The sequence below is a fragment of the Pristiophorus japonicus genome, chromosome 1, assembly GCF_044704955.1.
Source record: "Pristiophorus japonicus isolate sPriJap1 chromosome 1, sPriJap1.hap1, whole genome shotgun sequence".
Taxonomy (NCBI): domain Eukaryota; kingdom Metazoa; phylum Chordata; class Chondrichthyes; family Pristiophoridae; genus Pristiophorus; species Pristiophorus japonicus.
In genome coordinates, this window is record NC_091977.1 from 334,697,710 (window position 1) to 334,711,666 (window position 13,957).

Here is a 13,957-nt window from a genome sequence, read left to right on the forward strand (position 1 = left end):
CGGGAACATTGGCTGGCACCGAGCTACCCTTTCCCCCTGGCCTTGTTGCAGCTCACTCGTGCCCGGTGATTCACCATGTGCAGGTCCCGTCTCTAAACTACCCACTAAGGTCAGCGCAGTGCCATTTACTGAGCTGGTGTCTGCAAGTATCAGATGTAGTGAGAGTGTGTCTCTTCTTCTCCTTCGCTTTTCTCCTCCATGACTTTGGGGACAGGCTGGGTTGGTGGGACTTCTTGGGTATCTGAAAGGAGAAAGGTTCAAGGGGTCAAGTTGTGATGAGGAGAGCTGGTGGTGGTGGGGGCGGGGGGGGGGGGGGGACAGAAAGCAAGATATCCATGGTTACACCAGCAGCAGTTTGTAAGTGAGAAGAGATTGTGGGATGAGAGGGAAGTGGGATGTGAGAAGGAGGATTAGGTATGAGCACGTGTCATCATCGGAAATGCTTTCAACTTTGCCGCTCGCCATGGCCTCAGTGACAGCCCCTCTAATGATCTCCAGCCTTGATTCCTCCTGCTCTGTGAGTTTCTGCAGACAGGTTTCCCCTCCACCTGTTTGCTGCTGTTCCCGGCGGTTATGAGCCACCTTTGCCTGAAAGAGAAAGAGAAGTGAATAAGTGAGTGTGGTGCAGTGTATTTGGGTGATGTGCCTGCCATGGTTGAATAACTGGCAGTGTGTGCAAGGTGTGAGATGTGGGTGTGAGTCTTGCAGCAGTGGTAAGTGTGTGAGGGTGTGATGATGCTCTGTATTTGAGCTATGAGTGGTGATTGCTAGGGATTGTTGGCAGGTGAATGATGGGGTATGGTGCATTGAACAGTGTGTGAGGCTTGTGGTGCAGATGGTGGTATATGGCATTCACTTACCTTGACCACTTCTGTGAGGTCATTGAACTTCTACAGCACCGGATCCTGAGGAGAACATTAGTTGCACTGACAGCTTCAGCTATTTCCTCCCACAGCCTTCTGCTGTTCTGCCAGGAAGGCCTCCTGCTCCCTGTGGGTAGAGGACTTGACGGCGTCTTTGAACCCCCTTGACCATGGCCTCCAGTGCCGCATCAGAAAATCTCCTTGCCCTCTCTCTTGGCTGTTGGGTTTATCCATACTGACAATGAGGTGCTTCTGCAACAAAGCCCCTTCCCTTTAAGTAATGCAGAGAGCCTACAGAATAATAGAATCATAGAATGATTACAGCACAGAAGGCGGCCATTTGGCCTGTGCCGGCTCTCAGCTCGTCCTACTCCCCTGTCGTTTTCCTGTAGCCCTGCAATTTTTTTCCCTCAGATACTTATCCAACTCCCGTTTGAGAATAATAGTCGAGAAATCCTAGTCAGTTGCTTCCCGTGGGTGGTCGAGGGAAAAACTTAAAAAAGATGCGCACTTACCTGAAGCTGCTGCGCCCATGCGAGTTCCCGGTCCTGAGGCCTCCTCTGACTGTGCATCGCAGCGCGTGCACGTCAGGACGTGCGCAGGGCTGGAGCTGCAGTCACATGGCTCTGGATAGCCAATCAGATAAAGTATGTTCTCATTCATAATAATGGGAACTCCGTAAGTTGGAGTTCACATTATTATGAATGAGAAACCACCCCCAAACACCCAAAACAATTAAAAAAAATAGAAAAAATACACCACATATTTTTATTAATTTAAATTAAAGTTAATTATGTATTATAAAACATTTTTTTTTTCCATTTTATAAAAAAGTTTTTAAAATTATGATTGAAAATAAACTTACCATAGTGGAGAGAGTTTTTAACAATAAAATGTGTTTTTATAATTTTATTTTAAAATGTTTTTGTGTATTTTAAAACTCTTACGTCTGTATCAGGCTTTTATCAGGCGCAAGAGTTTTCAGGACTTTTGCTGGGCAAGATATGGGTGAATACTGCAATCTTGCCCATGCAAATATCCTGGCTGCTGAGATACGGAGGATCTGTCAAGCTCCAGCTTGACAGATCGGAAAAGCCGCTTTTCAGCACATGCGCATTGTGCACTGAAAACCGGCTTTTGCGATGCCTTCCCGGATCCGTACACACTCCGTACAGACCTGGGAGGCCGGAATTTCTGCCCTCATATTGAGTCTATGTCTCCACCACCCTTTCAGGCAGTGCATTCCAGATCTTAACCACTCGCTGCGTAAAAAAGTTTTTTCTTACGTTGCCTTTGGTTCTTTTGCCAATCATGTTAAATCTGTGTCCTCTGGTTCTCGATCTGACAATGGGGACAGTTTCAATCTATCTACTCTCTCCAGAGCCCTCAGGATTTTGAACATCTCTATCAAATCTCCTCTCAATCTTCTCTGCTCCAAGGAGAACAACCAATTTCGAGGCCCAGAAGTCTGTTTGTACATAGAAATTGGATAAGGCCCAAAAATAAGCGTGGGCAAAGCGAAGCACAACATGTTTGTGCCCATTCAAAGTGATGTAGACAGCACACAACATTCATGCTTCCTGCTATTTATAATTATTGCAATGCTGATTTGAGCACAAAACACACTGATGATTGACTTAGCGCTGAACAAGGGGGCCAATAACAGGTACAGTCTATTGGCCAATAAAATTTGGTTCACTTCCCCCTCATCCCACAATCTCTTCTAATTTACAATTTGCACATGGTGTAAGCATCCACATCTTGCCTTTCCCCACTCCCCTCACCACAACACTACCCTTGTGCCTTTCTCATTTCAGACACCCAAGAAATCGAGCCTATCCAGCTTGTGGGTCAACATAAAGAGGGAGAGGAAAGTGAAAAGAAGGAACACCATCACTCGATTTGATACACCCAGCCACCAGCTCAGATACCGTGTACTTCAGAGGATAGGTTAGACTCGGGATCTGCATGTGGTGAGACACCAGGCACAAGTGCCCTGCAGCTAGGGCAGGGGGAAAGGGTAGCTCAGGTGGCACCTCCCCGGACTCAAATGAAGACTTTGTTGGGATGGTTTACAGAAGAACACTGATGGATATGCAAAATGAAATGCTTGGTGCCTTGTCAGACCTGCCAGAAAGCCTGAATGCAATGTCAAGGAGCATGGAGGAGTCCACCTCCAGCCTTGTACAGGGCTTTAGGCAGAGCCTGGAGCCCATCCTTTCCAACCTAGAAGTAGTGGGCTGATCCATTAACGCACTTGTGGACCCAACCATCATGCCGTTTCTGATGGCCAAAGTCTCAGCTTCCATTGCAGCACAAGCAGAAGTCACCCAACATGTGAGTGCTGCAATAGAAGCTCAGACTGAAGTTACACAAGTTCAGCTCGCTGGCATGCAAGCACAGACTGCTGCTATCATGGGTGGGTTCATCAGTGTTGAAAAGGGCTTACAGGGTATTACAGCAGTTCAGCAGTCTGTACTCCATCAGATTACCAGGATTGCCGAGGCATTGCTCCAGAGTGTGGCACTGGATCCGTGGAGGCCAACTCTGGTATCCTCTCTCAGGATGACAGGATTTGTCCTGCTACCACTGTCACTCTGCCAGTGCCCTTGCTGTTGATCGTCAGCTAGCCAGCCCAGACTTCTCCCACCCATGCCGAGGTGGTGCAGTCCGAAGCTGGACCTACTAGGCCCTGAGCCGCTCGAGGTTGTCCTGCAAGGTGATCTGCAGTGTGCCTGAATGAAAGTCAGTAGCCTTCCACCAGCTATGCTGCAGCCACTGCATTGGAGCACTAGAACAGGCGAAGACACACACAAGACAGTCACTGAGGGAATGCGCAAGCGTGATTAGTTGATTTATTGATGTAATATTGGATGGATAGATGTATAAAGTTGGATTGGAATGTTTTCTTTGTGGTGATTTTTATTTCAGCATTGTGGCGAAGAGGACGCTGCTGTGGTCAGTAACCAAGAGAAGGTAAGGAGTGGGACTATTGTTGAATGGGGAAATGGAGCTGCGTTCACTGGTACCACAGGTGGATGATTTGATCCTGGATATCCCAGCTAGAAAGGGGCTGAATGGGTTGCCTCCTTCCTTCCGCTTCATCCTCTTCTGCTTCCACCTTTTCAGCTTCCTCCTCTTCCTGTTCCTCCTAAGCTGGTGGCCTTATCCCTGCTGGCAAGGGCTGTGCCCTCATGATGGGCAGTTTGTGGAGGATACAGAAGACCACCATGAATTAGGACACATGCTCCAGGGAATAATGTAGGGCACCTCCACAGTGGTCCAGGCAGCGGATCTGTTGCATCAGCACCCCAATGGTCTGCTCTGTAATGTTTTGTGTGGCAACATGGCTCTCCTTGTATGAATACTGGCCACGTGTGATTGGATTGCGGAGCGAAGTCATGGGTTAGGTGGTAAAGGGATAACGCTTGTCACAGAGTAACCATTCTCTGGTTTGTCTTGGTGGCTCAAAGACTGAGGGAACAGCAGACTGGCATAGAATAAAAGCATCATGACTGCTGCCAGGATACCGGGCAATTTTCATCATGATGTATTGAGCTAGTCGCACACAAACTCCACATTCAGCGAGTGGTGACCTTCACGGTTGTGATACAGGTTGAGCGTCTGAAATTTGGAGTTCCGAAATTCGGAATGTTCTGGAATCCGGACACGGAGCCCATCTGTGGCGGGGTCATTCAGAAACCGGAAAATGTTCCGAAATGTGGACCCGTCGTCTCGGCCGCCCGTCCTCCCCCCCACCTCGATCACCCAACCTCCCCCCGCCTCGGCCCCCCACCTCGGCCGCCCAACCTCCTCCCGCCTCGGACCCCTGCCTCGGCCGCCCAACCTCCCCCTGTCTCGGCCCCCCGCCTCGGCTTCACAACCTCCCCCTGCCTTGGCCACTCGACCTCCCTCCATCTCGGCCTCCCGCCTTGGCCCCCCGCCTCGGCCGCCCAACCTCCCCTTGCCTTGGCTGCTCGACCTCCCCCTGCCTCGGCCCCCCACCTCAGCCAGCCGACCTCGGCCGCCTGACCCCCCCCCCCCCCACCTACCTCGGCACGGGCGTTTCCAGATTCCAGCGGTACATTTCACCATTTACACACGGTGTCTGCAAAGCCACTTGCATGCAGTCAATGGCGCCCTGCATCATGGGGAAGTCCGCTATCCTGGCAAAGCCACAAGCATACTCTGCTTGCTTTTCTTTGGTTGGAGAGAAGACAATGAAGTCCCTTCTTCTGGCACAAAGAGCATCTGTCACCTCTCTTATGCAGCAGTCGGCGGCGAACTGTGAGATGTTACAGATTTCGACTGCTCCTGCCTGGAAGGATCCCAATGCAAAGAAATTCAGGTCATTGGTCACCTTCACAGCCACTGGCAGTGCTGTCCTTGCCCTGGAGTGAGGCTGCAGGCCTGGTTGCAAGCGGTGGCAGAATTCTGTGAGCACCTCCTTCATAAAGTGCAGACACCTCAGATACAGCTCCTGTCTCAGGTTGAGGTATGAGAATTGTTTTCGGAAGACACTAGGTAGATAAGGCCTTCTGCTGAGAACACTTCTCCCCCTCCTCCTCCTCCCTCTGCGTGCAGCTTGTTCTCTTCTTTGCTGCCTCTGCTCCATCTCCCTTTCATGCTGTAGGCCAATGGGGATGACAACTAGAGCACCCATTACTGGGAGCAAGTGGTCTGAGCAGAACCTTTGAAGTCAGTACCAAGGCCTTCTCCACTGGCAGCATCACTCCTTGTCACCTCACCGACTTTAAACAACTCTAGAAAGCTCCAAACTGTTCCATAAACTTACACAGAGCCAGTAGAAAACAAAAAGCAACTCAGCTGCGAGTTGGTGATGATCCCTTTAAATAGTACTGGTAGAGGGATCCTTCCTGCTGCTGAACATATGTTCAGCTGTGCGAGGTTAACACCAATGTTCCTTTAATTTTCTTTTTGGGTACACGGTTTTTACTATTTAAAATCCGACTGCGTGGGAGCTCCAGAGCACTGTGCGCCTGCGCAGCTTAAAGCTTATTGATTCATACACTGCATTAGTTGCAGTGATGACGATGAAAATGGCAGTGCTGGCGTTAAGTCAACGCTGCATGCTAAATTACGTCACAGTCTGTCTACTAGCCATACTTCCTGAGCATACTCCTAATGGCTGTCCTACCACGCTGGACTCAAGATGGAGTCCAGCGTGGCCCATACTAGAAATGTGTGCACACTGCTCGGACACCATTTTTGGACCCATTTCAGCACCCGCTGCACCCAAACAACGGACGCTATGTAACTGAATTTCTAGGTCTTGATTCGCTATCACCCATTTTACACTATTGCACAGAGTCAAAGTCTACCCCATTGATACTTATCCCACTTTAATATTTTACTTTTTTAATGAATTAATTTTTTAATGCTGTGATTGACTCAGCTTCAATAGTCAACTGTTTCGGACCATTCCAATACTATAATAGCATTCCTTATTCCAATGACCACTTGCATGAAAAAATTATTTCAAACCTTCTCCTTAATGCCTCTAGCTCTAACTCTCCTCGTTCATCATCATCATCATAGGCAGTCCCTCGAATCGAGGATGACTTGCTTCCATGTCAAGAAGTTCACAGGTGTTTCAATGAAGGACCTAAAATTCCAGGTCCTGAACTAAATCTTGAAGGGTGGAAGATGCCTGTGCGTGGATTTTTTTAATGTGTGGTGGTCGTTGCACACCAGCCACCACACGGGCTTGACAGAGCTAGGTCTTGGTCCAGTAGCAAGGATTAACCAGGACGACTGGAGACCAGCTCTGCTGCATGGGCCTAGCGCGCACACATATCGCAGTATGGGCTGGCCCATGCTGCCCCTGGGCCCTCGCCTTTCCTGGGCCCCAAACTCGCGCCTCTCCTGGGCCTCGATCACATCCCCTACAATCTCTTGCCGCTCCTTTGCCCCGACCTCACCGCTCCTGCTGTACCTGCCCATGCTCCAATCACCGACCTGGACCTTGGTGATGTCCCTTTCCACTGCCGTTGCTCTCCTGCTCCAGCATGTGCTGCTCCCTGGAGTGGTACGCCTCCACGCCGCTCCTTCCGCTCCCCAGCCTGCTCCGATGGTGCTCGCAGGCCAGGGGGCCGGGGGTCTGTTCATTACCAATTCATCAACCATTCACTCTTCCAAAACCTTTCCCAATTTTAAACACTTGCATTAGAATCTGTCCAGTTGCTCCAGTTAATACAAGTTGGTTTTTACAATCTCCTATCATAACTATATTCTCTCATCCCAGTGTAGGAATTCCACACTGCATTTTTTCCATGGATCTAAAGCTATTTTTATAATGTGCACAGTACCTCGATTGCAGTCTAGCCAAATATAACTAATTTGCTATTATTTCCTTTCATCTGAATTCAAGAAAGGTGAAATTCAACTTTGGCGGGGTGTACAACAGGCACAGTTCCATTAATGCCCATTTAACGCCCCACTGAACTTGAAATTCGATTCCCAACATCTCTGTATAAAACCCAGAATCCTTTTTTCTTTTTTTTTCAACTTGCAATCCCACTTTTGGATATCTGAGGATCTATACCTCGAAATTGCTCGATTTCTCTCCTTGATTGAAAACTTTGGTTAAGTTATAATTCCATTCCATGTTCTTATTCCCAAAATGGACCACTTCATACATTATTTGCCACATATACATACAATTTTTGGTTAAAAGAAAGTTACATTAATGCTTAAATGTTCATAAATAAAATTCATCTTAGTTATTCCAACAAAGTTTTTCTGATATAAGTGATGAATGTAAAGCAGTAAATGTCTAGTTTCTATTTTCAATGTAAGATATATAGATAACACTGCTTTACACTCAGCAACTGCTGCAACAGATTAGTCTACTGTAGGATTACCCTACCCGTGCGTGGTGCCTCGCAGCAAACTCTGGTGTGGCCAGGAACATAGGCAGCCATTTTCTTTCCAAACGCGCTTTTACATATTTTTGCACCTCAATTAGAACTTCTGAAGAAAATTGATTGTGGAGCAACTTGCCCCATCCCCCAGCCAACATCATCACCTAGAGAGAATAATTACATTTATAGTTCCTTTGTTTTCCAAAATAATTGCTATAATAGATTATCGTATTTTTCACAATAGGAGTAACTTTATGAATGTGCACTTCCAGTGCAAAGCTTTCCTCACTAAGGGCTCAAGTTTTGGAACCCCGCTAGAACGGCGCACATCGGAGAGGCCCGCCTAATTTGTAGAACAGAAATTGCGCCGAATACTTATCTCGCGATTCTCCGATATCTGTAGGCCCGTTCCGGCGTGGCGCAGCAGGAGCTGCTGGGGGTGGAGCTACAGCCCTGCTCCAAAACAGTGCCGGCAGCTGCGCACGTGTGCAGTGGAGGCTGCGCGCATGCGCAGTAGCTCCTGGCCCTCCCAGCGCGTCCTGTCTACAGGCAACAACCTATCCCTGGCCAAAGGGACGTTGCCCCTATCTCGGCTGACAGCCCATACCTTGTCGGCGGCGGGGCCCGCCCACCCGGCATCTCGCTGGGAGCGGGCCCGCCCAAAGTCCTCGGCGGCGGTCCGGCATCTTCTGATTTTTTTTGATTGATTTATTGGTTGATTTCTTGATTTATTTATCATTTATTATTGATGATGGCTCTTTATTTGTAAAAGTGAATGTTCCCTTCCCCCCCCATCTCTCGTTCACTACGCCTGATTTATAAGTAAAGGCAAGGTTTTTCTGAGTGTACAAAATCTACACTTAACTCCATTCTAAGTTAGTTTGGTGTAAGTTTTTGCTGCCTAAACTTGCAAAACAGGCCTAAGTGGCTGGACACGCCCCCTTTTGAAAAAAAAACTGTTCTAAAATGAAACTATTCTAACTCACTAGAACTGGAGCAAACTAAATGTCGAGAATTGCAATTTCTAAAATGCTCCATTCTAAACTAGTTGCTCCAAAAAATTAGGAGCAACTCAGGCCGAAACTTGAGCCCATATGAATGTATATTGGAAATTTGTGTGTGTGCTTCCTATAACTTTGCATACATTAAAATTAATTGCATGGGCCCAAATTCACAATATGTGCTCTTGGTGCATGAAGCTTTCTGCCGGGAGCATGGTTTCATAGAATTACCCCTTATATTTAATTATCTATAGTTTCAAGTTTCCTATTAAATATATAACTTCTCATTTCTCAACAAAATCAAGCACGGAGAATACTTATACAAGGAGAAATCAATACTTTTAAGGGCTGATTTTAACTTTCGGCGATGACGGAAATCAGGTGGTAAAGTGTCAGCCGCACATTGTATAGCCTGCACAATATTCCTTTTCACCGAAAGCATTGGAAAAGATAACGGCTGGGGTGTGTAACATCAGCCAGTTTGCTACTGCCCATTTTCCGCCGTGGTCGAGAGCAAAAAACAGTCCTTCAAACTTATATATAGCAAGCAACATGGAATTTACATCTAAGGGCAATTGTATGACTTCCTTATCCTGATGTGGAGCTTCGCCTGCAAGGAGAATATGCAGGAATTTAAGCGTGTATCCCACCCCTTCCCCCATAATTTTAATCGATTTTAATGGATATCAAATCATGGGGTCGATGGGTTCCTGAATTCTCAATATGTGTTCCCAGTAGATGAAGCCACATGGCAGAATTGTAAATTTGTAACATTATTCCTCCAGTCTATTCTTACATTTAGCTTACATCCCAATGGATACCTATTATTTTGGGGAGTGATGGTAGTGTCATTCATCCCACAATGCACAAGGGTACAGAGGAGATATAACACAATCAAGACAGATACACGTAATCATTGCAACAACCAGAACAAAGGACCAGAGCACTCAAAAGTGATATTAGAGGTAGTTAAAGTTCTGTCTCATATGTTAAGGGAGATTTTTTTTTACAATTGTCAATAAACAACTTACTTTCTCCCAGAGACCTAAGGTTGATTTTTTCAGAGAAGCCATTAACCCAGTTGATTATTTAATTGGATATGAACTCCAAAAGATCATTAGTTGTACTGTCAATAGACTCACTAGTTGGAAATATACCTTGTGAGGAGAGTGAGAAACATCAGGACACCAAAGCCTAAATGTTTCGATTTGTGTTATTTTAAAGCCAGTGGTACTCCATTAAGTTCAAGAAAATGAAATGTTGTGAATCATAAGTGACTTCCTCAGGAAATCAACCATCTCCTTTTGGAAGAACTGCACTCTCAGACATTTCCAGGGAAGGCAAAAAGCATTTTTCCCTGTTTTAGTAATCCTCCAGCAAACATTGCCTCATGATTTCTTATATGTTACAGTTTAATGGATTTTCTCAACAACTTTAAGTTAGATTAAGCGTAGTCAAGTGGTAGAGGCCATATATTTGTTCCTGCATATGCAGCACTCAACCTTCATTAGCAGAGAAAGGTGCTTCAAAACGAGTTAATAAGTTTTAGGTTTCTTTTTAATACTTCCATTTCCCACGTCACAATTAATTTAAATGTATATCACCCCTCCAATTTGTAATCCAGTTTGCATTTTGTAAGATATTTGCTCTAAACTAGGCAGATGGACAGATGACTTACTCCCAGACTTATACATATTCTGTTTTTGCATTTATATAGTGCCTTTCATGACCATCGAATGACCCAAAGTGCTTTACAGCCAATGAAACACTATCTGAAAGGGTGGTGGAATCAGATTCCATAGATACTTTTAAAAGGCAATTAGACATATACGTTGTAATGTATTTAATTCATGGGTTCTTTGCTTAAGAATTCACAGCAACACATTGCTATTAAGAACTAGTTGGCTTAATAACAAAGGTTTAACAATCACACTACACATTACCAGTTCATCCACTAGGCTCACAACTGCATACCTCATCGTGAATGACCTAGACCCAACTTACTGGGGTTTTATTTGAGTCTTGTGAACATCACATGACTGGCTAGGCCACTCATAATGCAACAGCTCTACAAATTTGTGAGCATTCTCACAGGAGCATACCTTACATACTTGAAGAGGACTAATTTGCAGAGCTATGGAGTAAAAGCTGGGGTTTAGGACTAAATTGGACAGCTCTTTCATAAAACCGGCACAGACACAACAGCCCAAATGGCCTTCTGTGTGAATGACCTGTGTGATTCTATGGGCCCGAATTTCGTCGATCTACCGCCCACTATCGCTCACAACTGGCGAGCTACCATCCAAAAATCCCAGTTTAGCGGAAAAAACTCATGGACCGCTGACCTACCGTCCAACTACTGCCCGGTGGGAACTTCATCAGAGAAGTAACGCCGGCGGTAGTCTATACTGCCTGCCCATGGAAAAATCTCGAAAAACGCAAGTTTCATCCATGGATCCTGTAAGATCCTGTTACCGCCCACCAGAAAGACCATTGTGAAAAAGGTGGTCTTACCTGGATCTTGAGCGGACGGTATGGACAATGGCGCTGAGCTATCCAGAACTGTAGATCCCAGGTCAGAATTTAATCGCTGCTGCAATATTTTTCCCCCAGAAGAAGATGATAAATTGAAGTTAAAATGCTCTGTTGAAGGGCATGTGTGGGGTAGAAAGTGGACCTGAGCTCCCAATTACAGTAAAGGCTCCATGGACTTGTGGTATAAGGATGTTGACACAACTGCATACAGAAGAGATTTCGTCACACCATGTGGGTCTCCAGAGGTAATGAGCTCATGTGAAAGTATATAACCAATAATAAAATCCTGTAAGTTTTTCTTAGGTGCCAGGATGAGATCTTGATAAGAACATTTGCTCAAATACAGAAGTAGCAAATATATATATATATTCGACTGTTATAATTTGATTGAATAACATGTAATGTTAGGAGTGGGGTTCGGTGATCTGTTAGCTCAAAAACTGTACACTTAATGCCAACCATAATGTCTGACTTCCAAGTTCCGGAACTATCTGTCATTTAAAAGCCATCCATCCTGGATTGGTGACCTTTACTTGTCCTAGCTAAATGATGTAATGTCAGGATCCATTGAAAAGTTGCATCATAACGGTAAGGCAAAATTTATTTCACACTGCACTGCAGTTAAGGAACATTTGTAAGTTTCTCAGCACATGCACCAAATGATCTAAAAGTTCGACACTGACCAAGGGGCCACTTTTCATTAAGACCTCCGCCCGCCCAAGTGCTGCCCAAAGTGCCGCCAATGGCCGCTGAGGTGCTGGACGGTACTTTCAGTGGGATATTCATCGCGAGGTCCCTCGAGGGTTGGCAGGCAGCAAATGGACGACGTACACCGCCAATCTGGTGGCAGCGGGCGGGAGGTCTCATTCTCGGCGGCAGTGCCACCGAGGATGGAGTCGGGCCCACGGAGGATCGAAGAGCTGGAGAAAAAATGCAGCAATAAAAAATTTAAAAACTATCGGAAGACCTCCAGTGGACCCCATGCAGGTAAGTCGCTGTGGAAAATTTAAAAAAAAAATGTTCACTTACCTTTGTTTCAGGTTCTTCATAGTCACCCTCAGGGACAGACCAGCCTCCAGGCAGCGGTCCACCCCCATTCTGGCGCCAAGTCCCGCCGACTCCCGCCGACTCCTGCCTACAGGAATCTGGGAGCTCGGCTGGCGGGAGGTTAGTTGCGCCGCTCGGCCGTCCGCTGACGTCAGTGGCCGGTTGCCAGCGGCTCTCCCCTTCCGCCTGCTCCAGGCCACTTCAAAAGTGGCACTAGGCGGATCAAGAAGAGCAATGTCGGCGGCAGTAGGCGGCAGTCGGCAGCAGCAGCTGGTGAGTGATGAATTTCGGCCCCCAAGAGTGATAAAAAAAATTGTCTGAATTAAGTTGTACAACATTTAAAAGTGATAAAACATGCAAACATATCAAGCAAAATATTTAACATTATTTCAAAAAACAGTACATTTAGCATCAAAAGGCAACATCTTAAAGACCAACAACAAGATGAACAATATATACAAACATCACCAACACCCAACCCTCTACCCAATCCCACCACCTCTCTTCCCCCCCCCTCCAAGTGAGGCCCATTGTTCTCTTGATGGGTTGCCCATCCCTACGCTGACCTGCACCCCTGCCCCTCACCGTGTCGGTACCAGCACGTTGTGCAGCAGTGCATCCAGAATGCTACTGTCATATTTGTCTGGGAGATAATGGAGGCGGTGAGATGGAAGACACTGGCATCTCCGGACCCTCTGGTTCTGTCGGCCTGGCTTGTATGGCATGGGGGGGTGTTCCACGCCATATCCCGAGACCATCGATTGCCGCATGGCATCGGCACAGTCGACGGTTCGCTGCACTGCGGTGATCAGCAGCGACATACTGTTGGTATGCTGCTCTGCAAACGAGGCGAGGTTGGCAGCTATCCCAGCCATGGCCTGGAGAAGATCTCGACCTAGATCGAGGTTTGTCCTTGACAGCTGAACCATTTCCTGCATTGCTTCCACCCGTCTTGCATCATCATCTTCTTGCTGCATCAACCTGGATGGATGCGGCTTAGTGGCTTTAGCGGCACGGGTGCAGTGCTTCACAATGCTTGGTCCCGCTTCGTCCGAGTCGAAGCCCAAAAACTCGGACCCGATACCGATGTTGTGCGCACAGTTGGTACACATGTCAAGATGATGGAGTCCTCCTCTTCCACCTCCTCGAGCTCAAGTGAGACGAACACTGGGCCTCCTGGTCTCTGTCTCTGTGGCTTGCGGAGTTGGATGCGGGGGCTATGGGGGATGTTGAGTGCGGAGTGTGGAAAGAGCTGCTAGGGCGGGCTCATGATGAGGTTGAGGTGGATGGTATTGGTGTTGCACATGGTCTTTGTGTGCCAGAGGTAGATGGGGTGTCTAAGTCGGTGCTCTCCGATTCATCATCTGCAAGTACAATACAACATTTCAGTGTTTAGCAGTGGGCGGGTGTGGGGCGCGGCGGGGTTGGTAATGCTGACATGAGTACCGTGACGTATCACAGTCTTATTTCAAGGACCACCATGGCTACATCGCCACACCCTAAATGGCTGACAGACAGTACATTAAAATGTATTTTAAATGTCAGTCAGTTCGATAACCTCTGGTGGGCCCCCTCCTGAGCCACACTGCTTTTGAGGCGTTGGCTGTTCTTTTCCCCTGCAGAAATA

The 13,957-nt window shown here is 47.0% G+C and overlaps 1 protein-coding gene across 1 annotated transcript in view; it reads right to left on the reverse strand.

Annotated features, from left to right (window-relative positions):
• Positions 1 to 13,957, reverse strand: part of LOC139264685 (regulator of G-protein signaling 22-like) — a 425,112-nt gene that overhangs the window by 32,424 nt on the left and 378,731 nt on the right. Inside the window, exon 21 of the mRNA XM_070881635.1 lies at positions 7,753 to 7,911. Coding sequence (XP_070737736.1) covers positions 7,753 to 7,911 — 159 coding nt within the window. The remainder of the gene's footprint in view (positions 1 to 7,752; positions 7,912 to 13,957) is intronic.